Source organism: Synchiropus splendidus, chromosome 8 (genome assembly GCF_027744825.2).
Source record: "Synchiropus splendidus isolate RoL2022-P1 chromosome 8, RoL_Sspl_1.0, whole genome shotgun sequence".
NCBI classification, from domain to species: domain Eukaryota; kingdom Metazoa; phylum Chordata; class Actinopteri; order Syngnathiformes; family Callionymidae; genus Synchiropus; species Synchiropus splendidus.
In genome coordinates, this window is record NC_071341.1 from 14,466,473 (window position 1) to 14,492,138 (window position 25,666).

General features: G+C 45.5%; 1 protein-coding gene across 6 annotated transcripts in view; it reads left to right on the top strand.

The window, feature by feature from the left end:
- robo1 (roundabout, axon guidance receptor, homolog 1 (Drosophila)) overlaps nucleotides 1-25,666 on the top strand; it is a 244,898-nt gene that overhangs the window by 205,494 nt on the left and 13,738 nt on the right. For all 6 annotated transcript variants that reach the window (XM_053872781.1, XM_053872777.1, XM_053872779.1 and 3 more), the window contains 15 exons: nucleotides 2,047-2,204; nucleotides 6,940-7,060; nucleotides 7,985-8,123; nucleotides 8,212-8,339; nucleotides 12,721-12,845; nucleotides 13,083-13,254; nucleotides 15,311-15,516; nucleotides 16,905-16,986; nucleotides 17,295-17,463; nucleotides 17,540-17,706; nucleotides 17,791-17,912; nucleotides 19,388-19,619; nucleotides 20,298-20,419; nucleotides 22,339-22,510; nucleotides 23,839-24,039. In XM_053872781.1, the coding sequence (XP_053728756.1) occupies nucleotides 2,047-2,204; nucleotides 6,940-7,060; nucleotides 7,985-8,123; nucleotides 8,212-8,339; nucleotides 12,721-12,845; nucleotides 13,083-13,254; nucleotides 15,311-15,516; nucleotides 16,905-16,986; nucleotides 17,295-17,463; nucleotides 17,540-17,706; nucleotides 17,791-17,912; nucleotides 19,388-19,619; nucleotides 20,298-20,419; nucleotides 22,339-22,510; nucleotides 23,839-24,039 (2,316 nt within the window). The remainder of the gene's footprint in view (nucleotides 1-2,046; nucleotides 2,205-6,939; nucleotides 7,061-7,984; nucleotides 8,124-8,211; nucleotides 8,340-12,720; nucleotides 12,846-13,082; nucleotides 13,255-15,310; nucleotides 15,517-16,904; nucleotides 16,987-17,294; nucleotides 17,464-17,539; nucleotides 17,707-17,790; nucleotides 17,913-19,387; nucleotides 19,620-20,297; nucleotides 20,420-22,338; nucleotides 22,511-23,838; nucleotides 24,040-25,666) is intronic.

Below are 25,666 nucleotides of genomic sequence, written 5' to 3' on the forward strand. Positions count from 1 at the left end.
CATTCCTGGATGGCGGTTTCTCCTTTTAACTACACAAATTACCTCACAAATCACACAGCTGAGCTGCCGACTTGAAGTTGGACCTGACTTGTGGGCTGTATTTAATGGCAGCATTCATCTGTGGACTGCATGTTTTTGCCCTCTTCTTGGACGGCTTTCCTCAAATAGAGATTAGTACGCTTGTGCAAAGAAAGGTGTATGTCTCTGGGCTCTTCTCTTAATAGCTGAAAATGGATTTAGTTTTGGCTTGCCACAAATATGTCACGTTGCTACTTCACTCTACATCCAGCAGTTTGCGAACGACCTTTAAAGGGAAGTTTGAAGTACGGCTAACAGTAGAGGACAAAACTAAGAATAAATTATGGTTTGTGAAAAGGGTGAGGGAAAAGAAGGAGAAATTCCAAAACAGTTAACTAGAGTAGCTACATTTTTTTTTTTTTTTTTTTTTTTTTTTAAAGTAAAAATCGCTATGCTTATATTTGCAAAAAACGGAAGTCATCACCGGAAGTGAAATTGGCAAGTAGCCATCGCAATCGCCGAAGTTTGAAAAGGGGTGAAAAGTTAATTTAGCTAGTTGATTCGAAGGAAAACTACATAAGTGTCAGTATATTTGGGCCAAACTATGCACCACAATGCTTATATGTAACATCTAACTAACAAAACTCGCTAGCGGTTAGCATGCTAATGTGTTTTCATTTGTGACGTAAGCGTTCACGATGTATAAGTTTTTTTCTCCACGTTTATTGTTGTTTGTTGCAGATGTTTTGGTGTCATTTTGGCGAATTAAGTCGAGTTGAATGGATGAACGTTCAAATGACGTCTACGCCTGTCGCTAGCATTTAACCCCATAGTTGCCTTCTGCAATGTCACGCTGGCATTTTTAATATTTTTATTGTTCAAGTGTGATGTCTCTGTAGACGTATCCCCATTGATAAGTTCAAAATAGTAGTGACTCTTGGAAAATATTGTTTACCTAGTTGAAAGATTGAGGGTGGCAAGGGAATGTTAACTTTCTTTATTTTTTCTTTATTTAGTGTTGTTATTATTGTGATACTGCTTTGTTACTTTTGTTGTCAGTTATGTATGGACTGTTCCATTCTGTCCTTTGCAAAATGACTCTTGGTTATGCATGTCATGAAAGTTTGTTGTGAATGTCTTATGATCTAAAATCAATAAAGATATTTGGTATTTTAAAAAAGTAGCGACATTACAGTATGTATACCTCTATTCAAAGCCTTTATGTATCTAGAACGTTCTCAAAGTGGCAACATGAAAGTCAGTGTTGTATTTCAAAGCCGACTTCTTGGACTTACCAAACACCAATTATGCTCTCAAAAGTTCTTGCCAGGAATTTGTTGCTGTCGCTGGGTGAAGGGTGAAGGTTCACTTTGATCTGTGACAATAGAAAGCAGAGCTTTGTTTGTCTCCCAAAACACAACCCGGATCATCAAAATGCCTTTGCTAATTCACTTGTCTTGTTTGTTTACACCTCATGCTATAGCATCTTGGTTGGGCCTCGTGTGTGGCCTAGTTTTAAAAGCGTCCTTTATATGTTTTTATAAACAGGAATGGTAAGGTGATTACTGGCGCACTGTCTGGACACGGATTCCGCTTCCACTTTTAATGCTTTTCCCTGTCTCGTAACACAGAACACATGAGTGCTCGGACGTGCAGAACACTGCACAGGTCGGTGTCGATCATGATGACAGTCTCATTTCACTTCTTTATGCCGGAGTATTAAATATGAAGGCGATTCATCATGCAGAGGAGGGTCCCATCAGCAAGGCAGCAGCGGTAGATTAGATCGGAGGCAGCTTTTAATCTGCTGCAGGATCGTCTCTAGATGAGCTCCGGGGGTGTAAATGTGGAGTGTTGAGCAGGAGTGACAGGAGGCTGATGAAAAGGTGATGATCTTTCTGTTCGGGTGTGTTTGACCATCCATTTGTTTGTGTGTTGTACAGCGGGGAGAACTTCATATGAGCCCATGGTGATCGATGCTGATATGCTACTGTATCTGATATTAATCTTCTGTCTGTCTTCCTCCAGTTCTCCGCGATGACTTCCGGCAAAACCCAGCAGATGTGATCGTAGCAGCTGGAGAACCGGCCGTGCTGGAGTGTCAGCCTCCTCGCGGCCACCCTGAACCCACCATATCCTGGAAAAAAGACGGCATGACCGTCGACGATCGCGAGGAGCGCATCACCGTGAGTGCCTTCATTCACTGCGTATTGACTTGAGAAGACTGGTTTTTTTTGTACCCTGTGTTTAAGGTTTGAGGTGAAGTGCTGAACTACTGATGCGGGTCCACTCATTATCAGCTCTTAGCAGCGCCTTTTGTTGAAAATTGATTTGTTTGGCTCATTATTTAAATAAAGCCATTACCAAAAAAAAAAAGCCAGTGTAATGACCGGGTTGTCAAATTATTCCCGCTTCATTACTCGGCAACTCTGCATTGATCCGGAGCGGCCTGCTGATGCAATCTAAGCCTGGATGAGGTGGGAGGATGGAAACTGCTCTAGATCCGCACCGCGTCCGCAAGTACGTTCCGTTGCTCGTCCGTCCGTATGTTTACAGCTCAGCGGTGAGATTTGGGGGTCAGCTGACACAAGCAGGTAGTGAGAAGGAAGTTGTTCGCAGCATGTCTGGATCCCATTTTTGTAATCTGAGTCGGTGGTTCGTAATGTCCTGGCAACACTTTGTGGAGTTGCGAAGCAGTTCCGCCCCCCTCAAGTGCTGACCGTGGCTTTTTTCACGGTAAAGTCATGGAAACTCAAGTCAAGACAATGAAGACAATGTGCTAACAAAGATATTCCACTGTTTATGACACAAGTGCTGAAACCCAGGCGGGAGCCGTCAACTTGTGACGGATTCATTTTTGTATCAGTCGGAACAGTGATTTATAACATTTGGCTGCCTTCACTGAGGATCTGCTCACTAGTGTACGCTGCAACTCCAAAAGGAGCAGCCGCTGAGTCGCGACGGCGTGTTGTCAGGAAGACAAAAATACTTAAAGATAAGAATTAATAAGGTCACTTCTAACCCCTGTGCATGATATTTTTTGGCCCTGCAGATCTGCCTGCCATTGCCGGTGAAGAGTCTGGAATCATTTCCAGTGAGAGACTGTCTTTGTACCCAGTTTGTGCAGACTTTTTAAGCACCTCACTGACCTAGACCTTTACTTCTCGGCAAGATTTGCAGCCAAATGCTAAGCAACTGGGATGAAAATCCGCTTCTCCAGGGTCATGGGTCTCAGTCAGGGTGGAATGTGTGGGACATGACCACCTCCTTCAGATAGTATTCAATCTCCTCTTCCTCATTGAAAGATCTGAGTCATTCTGCTGTGATTGAACGAAACAGTTTCAGTTGATCTTTATCTTCCACTTTGCTTGTAAAAGTGTGACTTCACTGACTGCCCATGACAAAGTTCCAGTTTGCCACATGTTAAATACAGTATAATACAAATAAAACACAGACTATGTTTTGATTCATGATAAATGGAGGTCTAGTTTTTCATCATCAGAGCGGAATATTAGATTTTTGTATTTATTATTTTCATTTTAATAACCTCTCTTCTCTTGCGCACATGGATTCAAGGTCTCGCCTGCATAAACAGATTTAAATTCCTATTGAAAAAGATCCTTTGAGTAAATCAAGCAATCACAATATTATTATAAAGGATGTTTGGTAGCGTTTGGTAGTAAATATTAATGCAGGTTTTTGTCTCATGAATCTCGGCTGAATATATAGAGCCTACTCATTCAATCTCAAGGACGTCTGCATTCGAGGTAAGGAACTTTGTTGCAGTTGTAAATGTACTTTTTCTTACGTTAAGAGAGGAAAACTCAGACTTGTAGAGAAGCTGACAATACACTCCTGACTACTGTTGTATTTGCCAGAAAGCAGACAAGAACTGGACAAGTAGGATGATACTGGCCTTTTGTAGAGTTCTACTTCTATACTGCTGTTTGTTTTCCCTGTGGAAAATCATTACAGATGGTTTCTTTGGAGTTTGTTGAAGCTCAGTACAAGTGGCCTTTCTCATGATCGCACTGAACCCCCTGAATGAGTCATACATATTTCTAACATATATTATTCTCAGCTGTGTTGTCAAAAAAAACCTTGAAATGAACATTTACTGCAATATAGCACGATGACTCACCACCGACCCTGCAGTCGTCCCGGACCTTCTGCGGAACTGCAAACATGGCCTGAAGAATAAACAGCTTCTCGCGGACCAGCTGCTGTTCCTCACTGTAAACGTCCTGTCAGGAACCAAACCTCATAGATTGAGTGTTCCCAAAAGGCCACTTTTTAAGTAGCGCTGCGCGTCATGTTTGACCATCTAAGAATGTGCAATCTGCCGCGCCGACAGATGGAGGCCTGGACGGGTTCCTGAGGACACTCATGATAAAAGCTAGAGTCCTAGTAAAAGATGGAGGACCCTGCGCTGATAACCGGGGTCTGTTTATAGTGAAGTCATGGACAGCTGAACTTTGCGGTCTTCTTGATACTGGTGCCGCATTTGTTTTCTGGTTTAGCTGTTTCCATCCATTGAGTCTTGGGCTTCCCCTCTGCTCTGTATTTTTTTTTAATCTCAAATAACCTGAGCTCCAGTGAGCCACACAAACTTGTCAATATGTGTTTAATTGCCCGTCCGTATTAGCACATTAATTCCTCTTTTCAACAACTTGTCCAGGGGCGCAACACCCCTTAAATTATGCCTGTCATTTTGACTCATTGCTGAGCTGACGCTCACGTTACTTGGCGTTTCACCAGCAGGTTGCAAGTGAAATTGCGTTCCCTGTCAAGACGATTTTGGTCAAGTTATAAATTCCATACATTAGATGTCGGTATGACTTTGGGACCCTGACACTTTAAGGTGGGGTCAGGACTCCAAACCGACAGAACAAAAATAAACCTTGCTGATTTGTGGCTTTACATCCTTCGGGTCCTCCATATTGCCTGCACTGTACAATGTTTTAATTCCGTTTCCATTTGTTTGCCACCCTACCGAATCACTTGAAGTTATGCTAAGGTGTTCGCTTTCAGTGTCACTTGTACTTTGTTCTGCTGTTGCCTGCATTTTACTGGCTTTATCAGGGGACATGTTGGACATGATAGAAGTGGAGGTACCTGGCAAAAGTGGAAAAGGAAGACAAGAACCAGTGAGGGTGATGGAAGGAGGACATGACGTTGATAGGTCTGACCAGGAGGATGACCGAGACCAGGTGGAGGACAAATAAGTAAATCGGCTGAGAGAACATCCTGCCGCTACAGACTAAATAGAAGGTGTTTCCCTTGAATTCCTAAGCTGTGTTCTAAATATTTATGACTTCAAGTGGGTCCTTCCAAGCTGGCAATACTGGGGAGGGTCAGAGTGAATAAATTGCATAGTGGTATCATCCACTGTCAACCAAACAATGGGAGAGGTGTGTGCAAACATTGAAGTCAACCTTTCAGACTGTTTGTGACTTCAATTCCCGCTACTTCGTGTGAGATCATCAACGTTTTTCAAAGCAAATGTGTTGTGTGTGTTGAGCTCGTGTACTGAAATGCTGTTAGATGCTGAATGGCGTTTACTCGATCAGAACTGCCTGGTGACATTAGACAAAAAAAGCCACAGGACTGACTAATTTTCTTGTAATGCTGGGATAATGGTGGGCCGCTAGCTCGGCAGTGTTTTGCGAAGAGGACGTTCATGTGGAGAAAACGAGAGCCACTGCTGTGTTCATTTACTCTCACCGGCTTTCAGATTCCCCGCTGGTCTGTTAGGCCAAACGTTCCGTCAGAGTCTGGCTGCAGACAAACACAGGTAAGAGAAGAGGGGCCTGGAGAGGAGGGGGTCTAAAGTGGATCCTCATGTCAAAGGCTCTGTGGAACCAGCAGACCACCCCCTGCTTGTTTTCTGCCATACGGTCCGCTCTGACCTCAAGATTCTGTGGGTGTCACAGTGTTTCAGCTGCTAAGCCTTTGCTCAAACAAGCCGTAACATAATGATACTTCAAACCCTCCAGCACCACGGGGTGCCCTGAATAGGCCCGGCTTCCACAGCCTCGTTCCTCCGCGTCCTGGTTTCACATGAATATTAAACAGGGTTGAAGGACTTCTTCAGAGTGCAGAAAAATGCGTCAGAAGTTCAAGAAAGCTGAGACGTGTTGGAAACCAAACTCCTTCTTTTCAAAAGAATCTAGTCATGGGTGGTGGACGCTGGAGTCAATTATCAGAGCGACGTCAATGTTCTCCATGTTAGAAATGGTGTTAATGCCACACACTTTTGCAAGGGTAGAAATGAAACCCATCCTTCAACCCAGTGGAACTTCTGCTGACTACCATTGCCCATAAATGTTCTTTTATTCTGTCAATACGCTAAGATTTTATCCATTCCTTTTATGGCAGTCTTGCTTTTTTTGCACTCGATCGGATCAAAGTTCTTTGTGTTTTTAAAGAGCAATATCACTTGCAGCGGTGCAGGTGGCAGTTCTGGTTCCAGGCTGATGTGTGTAGGTTAAACTTAAAGCCCAATGACAAGGAGATCATTGGTGTAGCACCCCATTGTCTGCCTCCTCACTGACTGGCATGGCTGTCAGCCGAGTGAAGGGCTGAGCTGCTCGGAGAACAAAACGCCTCCTCTGGCCTGTAATCAAAGCCCTGGGAAATAACAGAGATGACATTCACCTGGACAAACACATATTCACCGCTTTGTGTGTGCATGTGTGTGTGCGCTTGCTTAAATGTATGTTTGCCTGACAACACAGAAAAAAAAGAGCTTTCATTGAAACATTCAACGTACAAAGAAAGTGGAATTTGAGGCAGGTCTGCGGCGCCTCAGGCGCTGGCTGAAAGACCTTGTGTTTTAAACACCAAATAAAAGAGTGTTACTTATTCATTCCCGTGCTGTTTTCTCCAGTCATCCATGAAGCTACCTGTTTTCTTCCCTAGATTCGAGGTGGGAAGTTGATGATCACCAACGCGAGAAAGAGCGACGCCGGGAAGTACGTATGTGTGGGCACCAACATGGTCGGCGAGCGGGAGAGTGAAGTAGCTGAACTCACAGTCCTCGGTACGTATTTATTTTTCCTGCTTTTACCCTTGGCTCCCATTCAGGCAGACGTCCACGCAGTTCAGGTTCTGATTGTCTGCAGTAGGAAACAGACTCCAGATGTTTAGCTTTGATTGTGCCTCTCCCTGGGAACTAAATGGTGTCAGTGACCTTTATCAGATAGAGTGTGAGATGACCTCCAATCTCTCACTTTAAGATGAATCCCACGCTGATCCCGCCTGCTTCCCTCCTCTGACCAGCTGAACCTTATTTCACCGAGGGTGACCTCCAGACCTTAGCTGCGCGTGAGGAGAAGAGAGCATGTCCAGACTTCTGATTTTAGCTTCTTTCACTGCCTCCCAGGGACATTTTGTGACTCACAAACAAAAATGAAGCTTGTAAATTCAAATAGCTGTGGTGGCACATGAAATACCTAGCGTACTTCTCTGTTGGTGAAAGACACTGTGGTTTCTCGCTGAGTAGATGTTATGACAAAAAGCAATAGGAATGTTTGTCATCTGCAGTGAATATTAAAATTGAACTTAGCATGTCGCCTCATGTCTAACCATCATACAGTGTGTTACAAATAGATAGACTGATGAAAACCTTGCCAACTAACATCCCTCTGGACAACGTTGTTTCTGCCTTGTCCAATCGTAGATAGTATCAGTAGTATTTTTGGCATGTTTTCAGTCACGTTCAATGATTTCACTTCGACCTCTGAACAGCTCAATCTGTAAAGAGGCCTTTTTTAAAATGGTGTTTCCTGAGGTGTTTGTATCACTTCCACTTTCCCTGCCATTGGTAGGTGTCCAGCCTGGATTCAATTAGATCACTATATCATCCATGGGCATCATGGATCCTTCCAATGAAGCCCAAAGCAGAAGACACCAAACAGAAAAAACTCTCCTCAAATAATGGGGTTTCCTCTGTCTAACCATCCAGAACGCCCAAGCTTTGTCCGACGTCCGAGCAGCCAGGTCTTGCTAGTTGACCAGAGTGTTGAGTTCAGATGTGAGGCCCGTGGTGACCCTGTTCCCACTGTACGCTGGCGGAAAGATGATGGCGACCTGCCCAAAGGAAGGTGAGCAAACAGAATGAGGTTTTTCACTCGTTCATCTTTGGTGTTCTGTAGTGCTCATCTGATGAACCTGTTCTGTTTGTCTGCCAAGATACGAAATTCGTGAAGACCACACCCTGAAGATCCGTCGTCTGACCTCAGCCGATGTCGGCTCCTACACCTGCATGGCTGAGAATATGGTGGGCAAGGCGGAAGCGTCGGCCACCCTCACCGTCCACGGTAGGAAAACTTTGAAAACTGCTATTTCCTCCATCTATCTGAAAATTGAATACCTTGAAGCTGTATTCTCCAGCGCCATCTCTCTGAACTATTCTCTCTGAATTAGCTGATTGATTTCTAATAGAACAAAAGGCCAGATCCATAGCAGCTGTAGTATTTGTAGGGCAGAACTCTACAATCGATCTCATTTGCTCTATACAAGTGGCATTTCTTCGGCGGCCTGCTCTTCTTCCATGTACTGAGGGATACAGTCGTGTTTGTGAACCTATGGAACATCCATGCGTCTCTTGTGGCCCTCTCCATTGGACGTCTTATTAACACAGTTAGACTATAAAGCAGCCGGTCACAGAGCGTGAACATTCAGAAAGGAACCATTCAGAGCAACTGGGGGGCTGGGATCCCCCCATAAGCCTCTTGAGATTCAGAGGAACACAGGGGCCATTTAACGCTAAACTAATGGGAATGTAGGGAGTCGGGTGAGGGACGAAGGGAGCAAAGGCTGAGGAGGTGAAGGTTTGGAGCATGGGAGATTTGGGAGTTGGTGTCTTTGGTGGCAGCTCACCAGTGATGCAGAACGAACTGGGAATCGGTGCTGGGGGCAATGTGGTGAAGAGGATAGAGCGAAGAGGCCGGGGGGTGGGGGGCTGTCTGCGGTGAGGCCACTCATATTAATGTCACTCCCTGCAGTCGTGGTGGCACAGATATAAAGAGACAAGGCAATTCCAGTCCGGTGGCAGCCCCCATCTGCAAACATAGATTCCTCATCCTCACTTGGCTACCCTTTGCAATTATTCCCTGATTTTCTCTACAAGAGCGAAATCTTTAAATTGGTTTGGGGAGCGAGATGAGACACACCTGCCAATATTCGGTCAATATATCCACTCCTCTTATTGCTTTTTTCTGCTCTCGCCTTCTCCCTGATGAAGGTTTAGTTAATGAAAGGGGGCAGCGTTGATGAACTAGTTCAATAACCTGCTGCCGAATATTTAAAATGCTTAAACCTTGCTCGTCCTCCATGGAAATTAAATGTCCAAGCCTGAGGCTAAGTACTGCTGTCCTTATCTTTTATACCTCTGTGCTATAACGTATTAAGGTAATAAACCGGGAACAAGTTCGATTAAAGTTTAGAGGGAAACCTGATGGGTTGCATGTGAATAAGTCTTGACTGTCAGGCATCTAGGGGTTTAGTTTGATGCTGGATCCTCCTGAGAAGTATTTCAAATGGCCCCGCAGAAAGCCTTTCTGGACACCAGGAGGCTCGGAAGGCTGTGGCCACTCAGCTAATTTAAGACAAGCCGGCCACTGTCCCACGCCCGGAAATGACATGCTTCTAATTACAGATGTGGGCACAGGAACAGAAAGAAAAGCCCTAATTGTAGGTCTAAACAGACCCAGAGGAGCACGAACGGGGTCTAGGTTGTGTGATGTCGGCACAACAGTGAAAACAACAATAATGTGTCGGGCAGCGTTTCAGTCTGTGGGTTTGTGGGCCACATTGTGACAAGAGTCAAAGTACTAAAAGATTGCACAGCAGCCAAGAACAACTGCTACTTGCTGGAGTGCACGTGCATAAAATAAATATAAACCATCCCACATTTCTGGGGAAGGCCTTCGGTATCGAAAAGACTGTATGGCAGCATGGAATGTGATCATATCATCGCAGGAGATCAGTGTTCATCGTCTTTGAGCCTTGAGAGTTAAGAGTGGATCCCTTCAGTGTCTCCGGCCAAGTTGTTGGTTGAACAATGTGGACACTGTGGCAGCAGTGCCCTGGGCTGTTTTCCTTTCAATGTGCTGCACTCTTGTTAAGAAGTATGTCAGTGAATTACTGCCTTTTTACGCACACATTTGTCACCAGCTACACCTCCTGCGGCCTTATAAATATGTCAAGCAAAATGATTCACGAACTGAGGGGAGGATTGCTTGTTGGTTTAATCGTAGTCATCAAAGGCCGGATTTTTTTCTAACCCTCTTGAGATGGCGGACTTATTCGCCTATTAAAAGTCTTTTAAGTATGGCATGATACAACTGAAAGAATTATTGACTTGTCAGCCCTTTCAAGATCAAAAATTGTGATCAATTTGCTTGTTGGTTTTTCTACGAAAACCATTGCCAACTGTGTCCAGTCCATTTCATGAGCTCTGAAATGTGAAAATCTATCAAAACATACCAAGAACACATTAAAAAGAGAAATAAAGGAACCTAACATATGCATCTAGAATCCTTATTTTTCGCTCACTGTTGCTGGTCAAATGCATCTTTGTGAGCATCTTATAACAGCTTGTGAAAAAAAAAAAAAAAGTGGAAAGGACACTGGTTTCGTACCACGACCCAGTCGTGGTTAATAACTGGCACACTGTTTCCACTTACAAACCAAAATACCAAGTGAAGTACATGCTGATGTCATGAGATATAATTTGTCAAAATTGTAGCCGCTTCCTTATCTAGCAAGGTTTGCTATTGTTGCGTGATTTATGTGTTTCAATGACATGCATGCAGTGGAGGTCCCCGGAGCAGCGTTGCTAATAACCCATGTAAAGAGACTTGCAAGTGGTGCCAAGAAGGAGTACATGAGAGTACGTTCCTGTCACCAGTGGGTGATGCTAAATACGCCACACTTTAAATGGACACGTTGTGTGCTGCCTTATCTCAGTAAATAATAGTCTTTGTTTATAGTCTCGCCCGCTGTCTGAGGAGGTTGTTGTGGTACAGGACGGAGGTTTTCCGACATGCTGTAAAGCCCCCAATGGGAGCTGCTATTAATCTTGCTAATTCCTCTGCTTGTAGCGCCGTAATGTATTTGTGGCACTGAACAGCTGCACTGCCTGAATCTTCATTAATATCCTGGCTGTCCACTGTGAGACTTAGTTTGCCTCCTACTGAGCTGGAGGCCACAATGTGCTTCTCCTTCGATCAGATTGTTGATGCTGTAAACTCAAAGAAATCCCACCGTGGTCAGATTTAAGGCTAACCTTCGCCCCCAGGTCCACAATGGTGATGACAAGTGGAGGTCCTGTTACCTTCTTAAAGGCTTATGTAGACATGAGTCCTAGTGTGTGTTGGGCAGTTCTTCAAGATTGAGCCTCTCCAATAGTGTCTTCCCCTGATGTAGTCTGCATTTATAAGGCCGTGGGTAGGTAGAAGGCAGAGGGAGGGGGCAGGCCATTACTCTGACTGACAGCATTTATGTTTCCATGGGAGCAGTTGGAGCCGACAGATAAGATAAGATGAGTGATCGGCCTTCAAAGATTTACAGTCAAAGAGACGCGGTTAACATTCACCTTGTATTTTTACGAGACAGACGTGCATCACCGGATTTTCGGCTTGATGTTCCCGGTTCTTTTGGGTGCCATAAAGCTTATTACGGGTGCAGACATTCACCTTCATACAAAAAAACTATCTGTCTTGAATGTTAAACACTGTTCAAAGTCTGTTGTTTTAATTCTGAAAGAATGTATTTTGGCGTTGTTGCTTCTCACCATTGACTTCATTATGACTTGTCTCATGTGGCTGTCATGTTATTTTTCTTTACTCATCCGGCATTTGTGTCCTTTTTTTGTTTCCTTTTTAGTTGTGTCTGGTAAGTTGAAATGTCACCCGTCACCTATTCACCGCCCTGACAGAGACAGGAAGCTGTCAACACCCCCCTTCCATCCTCCTCCCATCATCTCCACCCTCCAATCAGCACCCCTGTTTCTGTTGTCACAGGCAACAGTGACAAAAGGACTTTAATGGGTAAAAATATGCCTAGCGTTGGTCTCCAAGGTAATGCTACATGGTTTCATTCAGTTATTCTCCACTCTCTATGCATTGGCAGACCCCTCACCGTGCGGAGATAAATTATTTCAGCATTCCAAATGACAGATCTTAGATTGCTTTTTTCTTTTGTCACACACCCACTGGAATGAAAAATTATTCAACTATAAGCAGGTGTCAAAAACCTCGGGAACAGTCTTGGCATTTCAATCAAAAGGTTTTAGCGTCTGACTTGGGCATCAAACGGTGTGATCAATTAGAGGAGATAGAGCCACACGCCTGACATTGGCCTGTTCACTCCGACACAGAGGGAAATTGTCATGAAGATGCATGGATGCTGGTGTCGGATTGCGCTCGTGGTGTCAGCGTGGACAGATGGCGTCAATGTTGTCCCCATTTCCATGTAAATTTTAATGGGCCATGCCCGTCCTTATGCAAATATGGGGACACGGTAACCTTAGTTTTATGGTTCTGTACCTATATAATAGAATACAGAGTTCTGTATTTGTGCGTTCGCCTAAACTTCATGCCAAGACCGTAGCATAGTAAGACAAATTTTGGTTGTTTCTATTGACGGTTTTACATAGACGTGTAGCTTCTAACTCTACTTTGGGCTGCTCTCTAGTGCCCCCAGCTTTCGTGGTGAGACCGAGGAACCAGGTGGTCGGTGTTGGAAGGACGGTCACCTTCCAGTGCGAAGCCACAGGGAATCCACAGCCGGCCATATTCTGGCAGCGAGAAGGAAGCCAGGTGATTATTGAAGTCACGACACAATTGGAAAGATAAGCTTCTTGGTCAACACCTTGTCATCCGACCTGATAAGCTGACCATTTCGGAGGGATGTTTTGTTTGGGATTTTGGTGCTTAAGCAGATACTAGAAACCGTCACTGACATTTTACATTGTGTAATGTATATAACTCACATCACTTACTTCAAGCGGCGTGTCATGCAGAGCGGTCTGACCTCATCTGTTTTAAATTCCTCAGAACCTGCTGTTCTCCTACCAACCTCCTCAGCCGTCCAGTCGCTTCTCGGTTACCCAGACTGGCGATCTGACCATCACAGATGCGGAGCGCTCAGATATGGGCTACTACAGCTGCCAGGCCCTCAACATCGCAGGCAGCGTCATCACCAAAGCGCTGCTGGAGGTCACAGATGGTAAGTGTCCCTTATCCGCAGCCCTGTTGCCTGCCTTAATGCGAATTAAAGGATCGAGACTTGAGTGGATAAGTATCGGTGTTCAAGATCATCTTCTGCTTCTGAGGATCGTGCCATTCATTTGAAATTCAGCGGTTAAGCTGCAGAGAATATTAATATCTAAATTGTGGTTTGTGGGCTTCGGTCTGGCATGTTGAGCACGTTTTTTTGTTCAGAAGCAGAGACTTTCTGGTGCCTGTGCACCCAGACCGTGGCTTGGTTTCCTTCACGCTGGCTACTGTCTCTGTCCGTGCTTGGCTTCTTGTTGAAAAAGCTGTGGTGAGCTCTAATTTGGGCCCCTTCACGGCTTGTCAGCCTCTAATGGACTTACCTTGACTTCATTAACCTGTGAAGCTTTTATTTGTTTCGACCGCCTTTCTTTTATTTGCAAAGCGTCCTTTGTCATTTATATCCCACACTGGCGGATTCCAATGTGCTCCTCCGCTGCTCTCTCTCTCTCCCTCTCATTCTGCTTTGCTCTCTGGATATTAATAATAGTTATTCAAGTGAGCAGGCCGCTCGGAAGCCGGCACTATGCTGCAGGCAGATCTGATAATTACAGGTCGCGCTGACAGTGTTTTAGTAATTGCTGCATCCCCAACACAGACGCCCAGACAAAAGAGATAACAGCAGCGGGGATGCACACCTTCTCTACATCATTCAGTGTTGCCTTTACTCCTCTCTGTGGATCGTTCTGCATAGAGAGAAGCATGAATGTAAATCAGTGGCGATGGCAGCGGCAGTCGTGCACTGAATGATAATAATTGCTGAGAAGTCTGCGACCTGTTGGAAGAACATGATGAATCACCAGGTATTGACAATACACTTACACTTAAGTGGAAGTAGTCCGTTAATTGTGTTTCATCGCACTTGTTTATGTTGTATTACTGCTTAAACAGTGTTGATAAAAGTGGTTTGCTTTGCGATAATTTATTTTTTTTCTCTTTTGGGAATGTAAGTGAAGTGACAAACACCAGGTTTCTCCCATCCGTACCTATGTCAGCCTGGTTTCTAGAAATTTATTTACATTTTAAATGTAATTTTTACTTACATTTTAATTGTCCACTTGTATAGAATGCAGGGTTTCCACCAGAATTTGTTTTGAAACAGTTGTGGAGCATTGGCGACAGTAAAAACCGAAGTAAATCTCTCTCCAATTGGCAGCAGTCCTTCTCTTCCTAATGTGCGGCTCGAGTTCCGCAAGCAACGGACTTTAGTCATTATAATGTTTCTTTGGGGATTTTTCCTAGAAAAACACACTGAATACCGTAACATTCAAGTCCACCTCCATGATGCGCTATGTGTTTGTTTCAACGTTTCAGCTTTGTTTAAATGCGTTTGATCATTTCAGAGTTTAGCGTTTAATTTAGCATTTCAAATATCCTGATAAAAAATCTCTTAATCTGTTCCTGAGTTATTTGTGTTCTGATAATGACAGATAAACAGGTAAGATCCCACAAACCCCTCGGTGGGACAAATAGCTGACTCATCACACAGTTCAACTCAGTTTTGAAACTCTAATGCCGACAGAATAATGATCAACGGTTAAAACCAAGCTGATGTCTGTTTTTTTAGAGATGGACCTTTTTGCATTTGGAAGACTCTTGCTTAAGCCACGGGGAATGGCGTGGGGATTGATGCCCTCGAGCATTCAGATGCACAGTTCCAGGCGTCTGCTGCATGATGCCTGCAGTGTCTGACTCTGTTTCAATTTAACTTTGCTGCTTTTTTAATTTTACTGTTTACTTTTGCTGAATGATTAGACAATTCCTTCCAGTTGTTCAGAGAAAAAAAAAAAGGTCGGCCTTTAATTCCTCTCTGCCACAACCCGCGCAGCTTTCACATGCTTACATTGTCGCAGGGTGTTTGTCAGATTCTCGCCATTCTCAGCCGTTTGTAGCTTTTCTCACTTGGCCTGGATGTATTTGTTCCTCGTTTTGCAGCGCCGCCACAAAAACGCTGCGGCCCTCTTTTCATTCCTCCACGTAATTGCCAACTCTAATTCCTCTTTCCACAGTTGTGTCCGACCGCCCACCGCCCATTATCCGGCAGGGGCCGACCAATCAGACGGTGGCCGTGGACGGCACCGTGTCTTTTAGCTGTGTCGCGACAGGGAATCCCGTCCCAACGATACTCTGGAGGAAGGATGGAGTGCTGGTGTCCACACATGACTCCCGGGTCAAGCAGCTGGACTCGGGTGCGCTGCAGATCCGCTATGCAAAGGTGAGAAATCCAGCCCTCGAATTACTGTATGCTCCCAACTCATAAGCTTTCATATTTAAAGTCAAGAAAAAGTCTTTAAACCAGTCATCCATATTACCCCTGTAATGTGTCAGGCAAGCTCCTGCTGGTTGGTAAACAAACCATGCGTTCCCTGCTAGCCCTGGGCCGAGGTGGGCTGTCACTCACTTGTCTGAGGTTGAGCCTGTGAAGACCACCAGTGTGGCGTTTCTGTCAGCCATCAAGTGTACTGGGTTTAGGTGTCATTCTCTTCGCTGGAGATGGCGTGTGATACCATCCATCACAGGACACGTAGTAGGTGCTGATGTGTCTTCCAGATGGCGGGCCGGTGTTGGCGTCAGTGTTCTGATAGGTGTCGTGTGGTTTGAAGATGTGATAGGTCCATCAGTGGAAGGAAGGATGCACCCCTCCGTGGCTGTAGTTGAAAAAAAAACTCCTCTGGCGTTTTGTATTAATGAATTTGTCATTTCAGTGTGACAATGTTTTTAATGCCATACATTCATGGAAGCATTATTGTGATGCATTTTCTCACTGCCTTGAGCCACAGACAACTCACAATCCGTTACTCATAAACAGTTTTTCCTTATGTATGGTTTCACGCATGGATGCTGCTGGCAGAGCACCAACAGACCGCCGTGCTTATTTGTCCTCCACATTAGCTGTGAATGGAGCTGACGGCGCACGAGATGCAGCAATGTGAGAACACACCATCTGTTTTTTTTTTAAACCCGTGCCAACAAGGTTTGTTTTCGGCTTCACCCTCCAGCTAGCAGAATAGCCGTGAAAAATCGTGTCACATTTCCGTTCATTTAGGTTTTGTTTTTGGATATTGTGAGCCAGAACATGATCCTACAGCTGATCCACGAGCCACTCTGCTATGTTGAAGGGCTTCTTGTTCACAAAAACTTTCCTATAATCCTGCGTATAGTCTGTGAATTGCTGGAACCTCTCTGAGGAGGTCAGTCATGAGACAGGCCATTCAGGGAAGAGATGGTGCATCATTGAACAGATGATACAGGCATGTTTCCCATCCAGCATGGAGTAGGTCTATACCAAGTCTAAACTATATATTTTTTTCAATTATTTTGCGTTATTTTGAAAGTCCTCATCCACGTACGACTCTATTGGGATGGTGGAGACTCAAAGGCCTCCCCCCTTTTCACTGCACTGGTGATGGTCTGCCACTTGGTCTTTCCAGCTGCTTCTCCTCAAATTCGGCTATGAAATACTTGATATCGGGAGGATCAGGCCCTGACAGCTGCTACTAGAATGCCAACGTAGTCGTGGTGATGTGGGGGGTGGGAAGGGGTTAGCAGCGCAAATATCCGCAAAAGTCTTGTTCTGCTATTTAGCAAGTCTCTCTCTTTCAGCTTGGTGATACCGGCATTTACACCTGCATCGCCTCCACTCCCAGTGGTGAAGCCTCGTGGAAGGCCTCTTTAGAGGTTCAAGGTGAGATGAAGATGTTTATCAAATACATAAACAAGTGTCAGGTGTGACTGGGACTGCCACTTTTGCACTACTCTGGATTTATTTCCTCGCTACGACGCCTTTAATGCCAACACTGTATGGGCACAAAACTGAAGTATAGATAGATTGGCTTGTGGAGAAATGTAGAAATCAAACAATGAAGCACACAATTCAACAATAATGCCAAGTTTCATAAAATCATTTCTGTCATAAATTAGCCACTGGTCATTTTTCTGTATGCTGATTTAAATTGTGTTTTTTAAACTTCGATCTGTCACTTTTTTTTGTAGAGTTTGGAGTCCCAGTGCAGCCAAACAGGCCGACTGATCCAAACCTGATTCCCAGTGCGCCTCTCAAACCCGAGGTCACCGACGTCTCCCGGACCTCGGTCACCCTCACCTGGAAGCCAAACCTCAATTCTGGAGCCACGCCCACCTCCTACATCATAGAGGCCTTCAGGTAAACTGCTCCTCCCAGCACGTAGTAATCACAAGTATGTGTTTAGGTTTTAATCGTGCTCCTTCTGCTTCTACAGTCATGCATCTGGCAGCAGCTGGCAGACTCTGGCCGAGCATGTGAAAACAGAATCTTATGTTCTGAAGGGCTTGAAGCCCAGTGCAGTCTACCTCTTCTTAGTGCGGGCGGCCAACGCCTACGGGCTGAGCGATCCCAGCCCCATCACTGATGCTGTGAAAACGCAAGGTCGGCAGAAACTCTATCGTCTGTCTTTAAACAGCTTCAGAAACCAAGCTTTTCAAACTTCTAATTCATTCTTTTTGCCCTCAGATATCCCTCCAACCAGTCAGGGAGTGGACCATCGGCAGATCCAGAGGGAGTTGGGAGAAGTCGTGATCCATCTGCACAATCCAACCATTCTGTCCTCCTCATCCGTCCGTGTGCAGTGGACGGTGAGTATCACGCAGGTTGGATGGTTTCATGACAAGCACTGCGCCATATGGATCAAGGGTATTGCCGTGTACCAAAGCTCCAAGGTTAGTTCACAAATGCGATGGTCAATTTGTCCGTCCGCTCAGCCGAGTTACAGCGCTAACGTCGCAGCACCCTGCTGAGGTTCGACAGCCGTAGCTACAATTGTCAGCGTCCATCTGGCGAACGCTGGAACTGACTGTTGGCCAAAGATCGCCTCTGAACATTCCCGAAATTCAAAGCAGTGCATTCTGCAATGGGCCATGTAACTGTGTAGCAGCGAGGGGTGTGCCAGCCTGTGCCCCCTCAGATTGAAAACAGCGAACGGCTGTTAAAATAATACAAGTGAGAAGGAAGAGGCGGCCGGCTCAAGCTCTTAACTCTTGACTGGAAATGGCTTGCAGATGTCGAAGTGGATAGGTGGGTGAGGAGGACAGGACGTGGACTTAAGTGAGGGAGCATGCCCACCTGCTCAATGTCATCTTCCTCAACTGTATGACACGTTGATACTGTTGTTGGCGTTTCCTGCTCCGTTGCTTCAGATATCGATCCCTGGAATGCCCTTGTTTTTAACCACATCCACATGGGAAAGAGTTTGCCTTTTGACACTGGGTCACCCGAAATTCCTCCCTCTTATGAAGCATCCCACTAAGTGATGAATGGGAAGAGGAAAATGAGAAAAGGATAGCAGCACGTCCAGACTGATTTGAAACATTGCTGTCCGGTTTTCCAGCTGGTTTGGAATGTCCCACTGCAACACGGGATGGCGTCGCGACTGACATTGTCGTGAAGAAACGTCATGTTCATGTTTTGTTAAATCGATTCCCAATGTGGAGTTGTGCTGTGGGAATGCTCGCACAATCTTAATGGAGACCACCTGAGCTGACGGGATGTTTTATGGGGGGAGGGACACAAAATCTTTTAAAACTCTTTACAAGCCAGGGCTCCCTGCTTTCCACTGGGAGGAATTTGCATACTGGTGAGGACCTTAACTCAACGTTTTCACGCACAAACCTCATGAAATAAACCTGCGGACAAATTTTCCCTAATCCTCCTGCGATGTATTTGTCAAGGTAGCAATGATCTTTGTTGTTCTCATTCCTCTACAAGTCAGTAGGAGAGAGGAGGACAGTGAGGAGAGACCGCGCTCCGAGTCTGAGCCCACTTTAACCAGCTCCAGACTGAGAGGAACCTCTGGCCAATGACCTCATGCTGTGGTTTGCACAAATCGCTGCTGCTTCAAATGGCGCGTAGACAGACAGTTGAAAAAGCAAGACGTAGATGTGGAAGGATTAACCAGAGGAGTGATGAGTTAGCACTGTGCTCAGCCAGTCGGCGGAATCCATAACTGCCCAGTAAAGTAGCGGGGTCTAGGCTGAGAGCAGAAGTTTCCACGGATAAACGCAAAGACGTTTAATTGATTCAAGCTGACAACTGCTTCTGTGCCTCTTTCTAGGTGGAGCAGCAGTCGCAGTACATCCAGGGCTACAAGGTGATGTACCGGCCTTCACCAGAGGGGCAGCAGAGGAGCGACTGGGCTGTGTTCGAGGTCCGCACCCCCGGCGAGGACAGCGCTGTCGTGCCACAGCTCCGCAAGGGAGTCACGTACGAATTCAAAGTCCGCCCCTTCTTCAACGAGTTCCAAGGCACAGACAGCGATGTCAAAATTGGCAAGACCCTGGAGGAAGGTGGGGGATGTGTGCGCACACATGCATGTGCCCATGTTTACACAGTTTTATATGCACAGCTTGCATGTGTGTGAGTGAATAACAGCTGTTCGCAGCAGGCTGAGGACGGATTATGTTGTGTTCCAGTGTGATGTATTCGAGCGTGGCAGTGTGAATGTTCAGCGCTACACAAACCAGTACAATTTCCAGGTGCAAGTGTGAGTGCTAATTCCTCATGGGGTGTGGCTGGAACCCTCCTGATGTTCCGCGCAAATCAAAACTCTGCGTTATTGAATCAACATTTCAGAGAAACCCGTGTGTTTTTAGAACATGCAGCAGCGTCTGATCTCCCTTTCCTTTTGTTCCCCACTTTTGCCCGATAATTGTTTTCACAGCTCTCAAGCACCACCTTGGCGCTGTTTTCATATCGCACAATTGCACTGTGATTATGTCTTTCATGTTGAATTTTTAATTATTTCCCTCAAAGATTGAAGGGCGAAGGTTCTAGAGTCGCGACAAACACTATAATTAGAACTGGCTCGCCGGGCTCAGGGACATTTTTTTGGCGCTTACCCGAAACAACTTTTATATCAGTCAGAATTCCTTTTTTTTGTTGCTCACTAATTCACATTTACAAATCACGAAAGACCAGTTCTGATGTAGAGCGACTGAGATTTTCCCTAATGTTTTCCTCGCCAGCTCCCAGTGCCCCACCTCGTGAAGTTACAGTGACAGAAAGTGGGGACAATGGCACCGCCATCGTGGTCTCCTGGCAACCACCTCCAGAGGAGGAGCAGAATGGGCTGGTCCAAGAGTACAAGGTAACAGAAAAACTGCTGCTTCAGGTGCACTGGTGGCGTTTCTGCTCACAAGTCGGTGGGTATGTATTTTCAATACAACTAATGTGAGATTCATAGTTTTATTAAACAAAGAAGCAAAGTCCAGTATTGAAAGGGAGCTTGAAAACGCTGATGGACTGTTGTGAAACAGTGACATCTGCTGGTTCATCTGAACTCCTGCACCATATGATTTTATTTCTAATGTGTAACGGAATTACTTTGATCCGCGGTGTCAAGTTAACTAGAGAAGATTCTAAAATTATTGTGGACTTAATCGTGAAGTGGAAACCATATCATTTATCAGTATCACCAGGAAAAAATAAGGTGTTATTCCTGTGAAGAAAAAATGACAATTTTCTGAAAGTGCAGTGTGGTGGTATCTGTGCATGACCTTAATTGGTCACAGGACCATGGCTTTGAAGTGGCAAAATGGAAACTTACACATGAATAATTCATGAGCTTGAAAGTCTGTTTTCTGCATTATTAACCTTTCGTATATTCTCCAACGTTCAGCTGTGGAATTTTAATTAGAAGACTTTATTGTGTTGCACACACTGGATGGTGATAAGTTTTCTGCTGATGGGCATTTGTGTAATTTCATGGTTTTTAAATTCAGCTTGAGCGCACCTCCTGCTCATTACCCCGGCCCGTCCCCAGTGACACCTCCTCTCGCCGCAGTTTTTCGGCTGTTTTTGTTGTTCCACGCCAAACCCACACATGCCTGTAATACAATACAATCTCATGGAAGTGCACGTGTTGACCGACCGGGAGGAGGAGGAGGCGCTGAGAAAACAGAACCTCAGGGGTTCAGGATGTATAGTTTTCTTTGTGACCGGTCTGGGGGAGCGGGCTCTTTCCCGGGAGTGACAGCTCTTATTGGGTTATGGTGGCCCATTCTGATCCCCTCCTGTTTTCATGAGCTTAAGTTTGGACCGAGAAGTGTTCCGGCTAATACTGACTCTTTGTGCAGGAGAGCCTGTAAAACATAAGGCCAGGTTGTAAATGTTTTCCGCCGTAGATGATGTAAGGCTGAATGCATGGTGTGTTGAGATCTTTCACTCGAGTTTCTCAACCAACTCCTCAGCTGCGAGAGATCTGAGCTGTGAGGTTGTAACACAAACTTCCTGCTTGGTAACCAAAATGCCTGTTAGGACTTTCAAGCAGATCTGCAGGAGTTTGTACAACAATTCCGATAAGTTCCAAGCGAGTAGTTCTTTTTGTGTTCTGAAGTTTGTGTTGGTTTATTGTGGTTGATCTCAAAACAACAACAACAAAGAGGACAATTACTTTCTGAAAATACTGAGTATATTTGTGTAAATAACTCCATATGTCAGTGGAATTATGACTCGCTTTTTGTGGGAAACTGGTGGTGGTTTATATCTGGATATCACACTTGGCATTGGTTGAATACCATGTAATGTTCTGCACTGAGCACCTTCAAGTTGATGGTGAACTCACACCTGAAGAATCACAGAAGCACATTATCATGCGTTTGCGTACTCAGTCCTCCAACAGAGAGCCGGATCACACGTCTGTTATTCTCCTGCGTGGCAACTCTAATCTGCCACCTTGTTGTCATGTCAGGAAAAATCCTAATTTTCCAACTTTACTTTAGTAACTAGTAATATGCCTTTTTATACATTGCGCTGTGTGTCTGTGCGTGGCGCGGTGACCCTCCGTGTGTGTGTGTGAGCTAGTCAATACATCCCCCCTTTTTCATGATTTACTGCAGTTGCACGTTTTCTTTATTAGAAGTCTATTTGAATTCCTGCGCGTGAGACCAAGAGGCAGGCCGTGTGTTATAGTTAAAGTTGAACCCCAGGTCCTCTCCATGCTGTCAGTGTAGTGGATTTTTCTCGTGTTTCTGTGTGCGTTTCTCACTATTCTCTTTGTTGTCCTAGATCTGGTGTTTGGGCAACGAGAGCAAGTACCACATCAACCGCACCGTGGACGGCGCGACCCTCTCGGTGCTGATCCCGAGTCTGGTTCCTGGGATCCGCTACAGCGTAGAGGTGGCAGCCAGCACCGGGGCCGGCCTTGGGGTGAAGAGCGAAGTGGCTTTCTTCCAGCTGGGTGAGTCTAATGATGAGCTGGGTATTTGCTGTTTCTTTTCACCGTGTTTGTCCTCTGGCGACGCTTTAGCACATCTGACAAATAACTGTGGCGTTAATCCAGGCATGTGGAGTAATGATCTTTCCTGCCAAGTAAACAGACAATTATGTGACTCCTTCCTTTAGAGTGGCAGACATGTTTAAGCTGCGGCCTGATCTCTCTTTAATGATAATGGTCCTTCCAGCGTGCCACTGAGCACGTATGACTGATGGGAATTTTTTAACCTTCGGTGTAGATTAATGTCCAACAGGAGCTGGTAAAACGCACTGAACATTCTTCTGTGTGAAAGCCGCCACACCTTGCTTCACTCTCTCCGCAGAACTTCGAAGTGCGAACATTAATATCATCTTGGTGGTGTGATAAAGGGACCAGAGTCTGTGACTGATTCCTCTCATTGGAGGAGCTTGTGCAGAGATTGTTGCCATGTTCCCACACCGGAGTGGAACAATGTGCCGTGGGGAGCGGCGTCTCGCTCAAATGCATTTGTCACACTCGGCATACATGCGCCACGGCCGCCTGGATACCTGCATGGTGCCCCTGTGGGCCAGCCCTGTTCGACCGAGGCAGACGGGAGAGAGTGAGACAAAGAGAGGGAGAGGATATTACATGTAACATTTATCTCATGTTAACACATGTGAATGTGCTGCAGCGTGGATTATTCGACAACATAAACATATTTCTCTGGTTTGATTCTCCATTCAGTGTGTGAATCATTTGGGCCGTGGGCACAGATGGAGGAGAGAATGTTCAAGCTGAAGAGAAGGAGAGACAAGTGAGATAAAGAAATTTGGGATTGGCGTTGGCGGGGGGGTGCGCGAGTCTTTCATGTATCACGCATGAGGGAGAAGCGAAGAAAGAGCAGGCAGATGAGAATAACAGATCTGGAGCTGCTTGTTGTGAGCAGACGGCTCCTTCCCGCTCCGTGCTGCAGTGGAAACAGCTCCCAGGCAGTAACAACACAGATGTGGCTGCGTTTGCTAATGAATGTGGTGTCTGTGTTTGAGCGCGATCTCAGTGGAGATATTTATATGATTATAAAAGCACCGTCGCTGTAAATGATGCCCCTCTGTGTTTTCTTATCCGGAGCCACCGCGCGCGAGCGTGCGCATGTGTGTGCTGTTCACTCTATTGTCTGCTCCTCTGCTTACTGCGATTCAGGATGAAAGCTGGTGTGATAACAAAGACAAGTGTCGCCATGTCTTGCACGAGCAGGAAGATGGAAAATCGTCTGTGTGTGAGATTTTGTTGAAATGTCCCCAATTTAGATGTTTCTTTCGTCTTCATTTTAGATGCTTCGGGTCGGATGACGGAGGCAGTCAACCACCAGAACCCGCTGTCTCAGCAGATTTCAGATGTGGTCAAGCAGCCGGCGTTCATCGGAGGAATTGGCGCCGCTTGTTGGATCATCCTCATGGTCTTCTGCATCTGGCTGTACAGGCACAGGAAGAAGAGGAACGGCCTCTCGAGCAGCTACGCAGGCATTCGCAAAGGTCAGCCGCTCACAGACGTCGCCGTCGCAGCGCTGCACTTGTGTACTGTTATTGTCAGTCTCGCCCCTTGTCAGGCAGGTTCTTGTCACTCCCTCACACATGTACAGAGTGCTGTGTTTTTGGTGAAATCTGCTCTCCCAGGGAGCACTTCGAGACATGACATGAGCTCCCTTGGAGAAGAAAGAAAACAATTCTATCACTATCTTGGTACATCTCTCTCATGTTCCAGAGCAGTTGTTAGGTCCAACAGCTGTGTTCTTCTGCCATTTGTGACCAGTCACTTCTACATGAATGATTTCTGGGGTTAAATGTATTATTTTTTTCATGTATTTTGCTCCGAACTGCTTCTATAGCTGTGCAGCTTGTGGTATGTTGAGTACTGCAGTGAAAGTGTATAAGCTATACAGCCTCTAGCTTATGTTTTAAACTCCATTGGCAACTGACTTGACAACATGATGGAGAATAGAGACAGCTATTAGTCTTCTCTCTCTCTCGACTCAAATTTGTGTGTGGGCTGTCTTAAGTATGTGGCCTTGGGCTGTGCAGCTGCTGCCTGTGAGCGACCGGCTCACCAGCGTCACCCCTGAGCTCAGCCCGGGTTACCGTAGATCCACCCTTCAACCTCGAGACTCACAGATAATGGAGTGACTTAGCTGCTTATCTCCTATCACTCACACAATGCTCTGACCAAGTTCTGAACCATCTCACCATTTTAAGCACTGACCACATGATTTCGAGCCAGGTGATCTTACCTGCGCCTCCGCCCCAGGGTGTTAACTTGGAACCACTGAAAAGAAGCCCTTCTTTAATCGGGCGTGTTGCTTCTGTCTTCTCACGGTGCAGGCGATGCACGCTAGGCCAAGGAATCTGTTGCAACTGCTATGAGTCTTATGAAAGGAGCACCACACCAGCACTGTACTGCAGGAACACTGCAAGTTGAGCAGTTTGTGTCAAGTAGTCAGTTCTGTTAGCTTTACACTACTCAGTTCCAAGACATCAAGTAGGTGAAAACTAACCCAAAAAATCAAATCATATTTCAACAGTAGATAAACGACAAGCAGTTCCAGTTTAATGGACTGTGCATCTGTGCAAAGCTGATTTACACACTGCATAAAAGTGAACATTTCCGCCAGACTGCTTTCTTCACAATCTGTCTTACAGTTTATAGCATTTACCAAAGATAAAAAAAGGCTTTAAATCTTCATCTAGTTTGACAGTCATTTGACAGTTTTCACACGACTGCTGGTATTGCTTCACTTTCTTTCAGCTTTGTCAGACAGAACCACTACTGAACACAACACATTTTCATTTGGGTCTCCACTCTTTTCTTGTATATCCTTTTTTATCCAAGTCAGCAGTATCACCTTCTCCTGTTGTCTACTGAGCGCACTATTTTGTCAGGCTGAAAGTATTTTAAAAACGAATCCAATGTTGGTGCCAAGTTACGTCAGCTGCTGGATTTAGGCTTAGAGAATATTCATGTGCAGCCGTGTACATTTTGCATAGTGAGAGGACTGGTGATAGCCACAGCACTTCTTCCTTCAGTCGTCTGCGGTTTTGGTTCCAGGGTGAGTAAGTGACCCGTGTGGGTGATGATGTGAGTGGAAGAGATAGCTGCAGATATCTC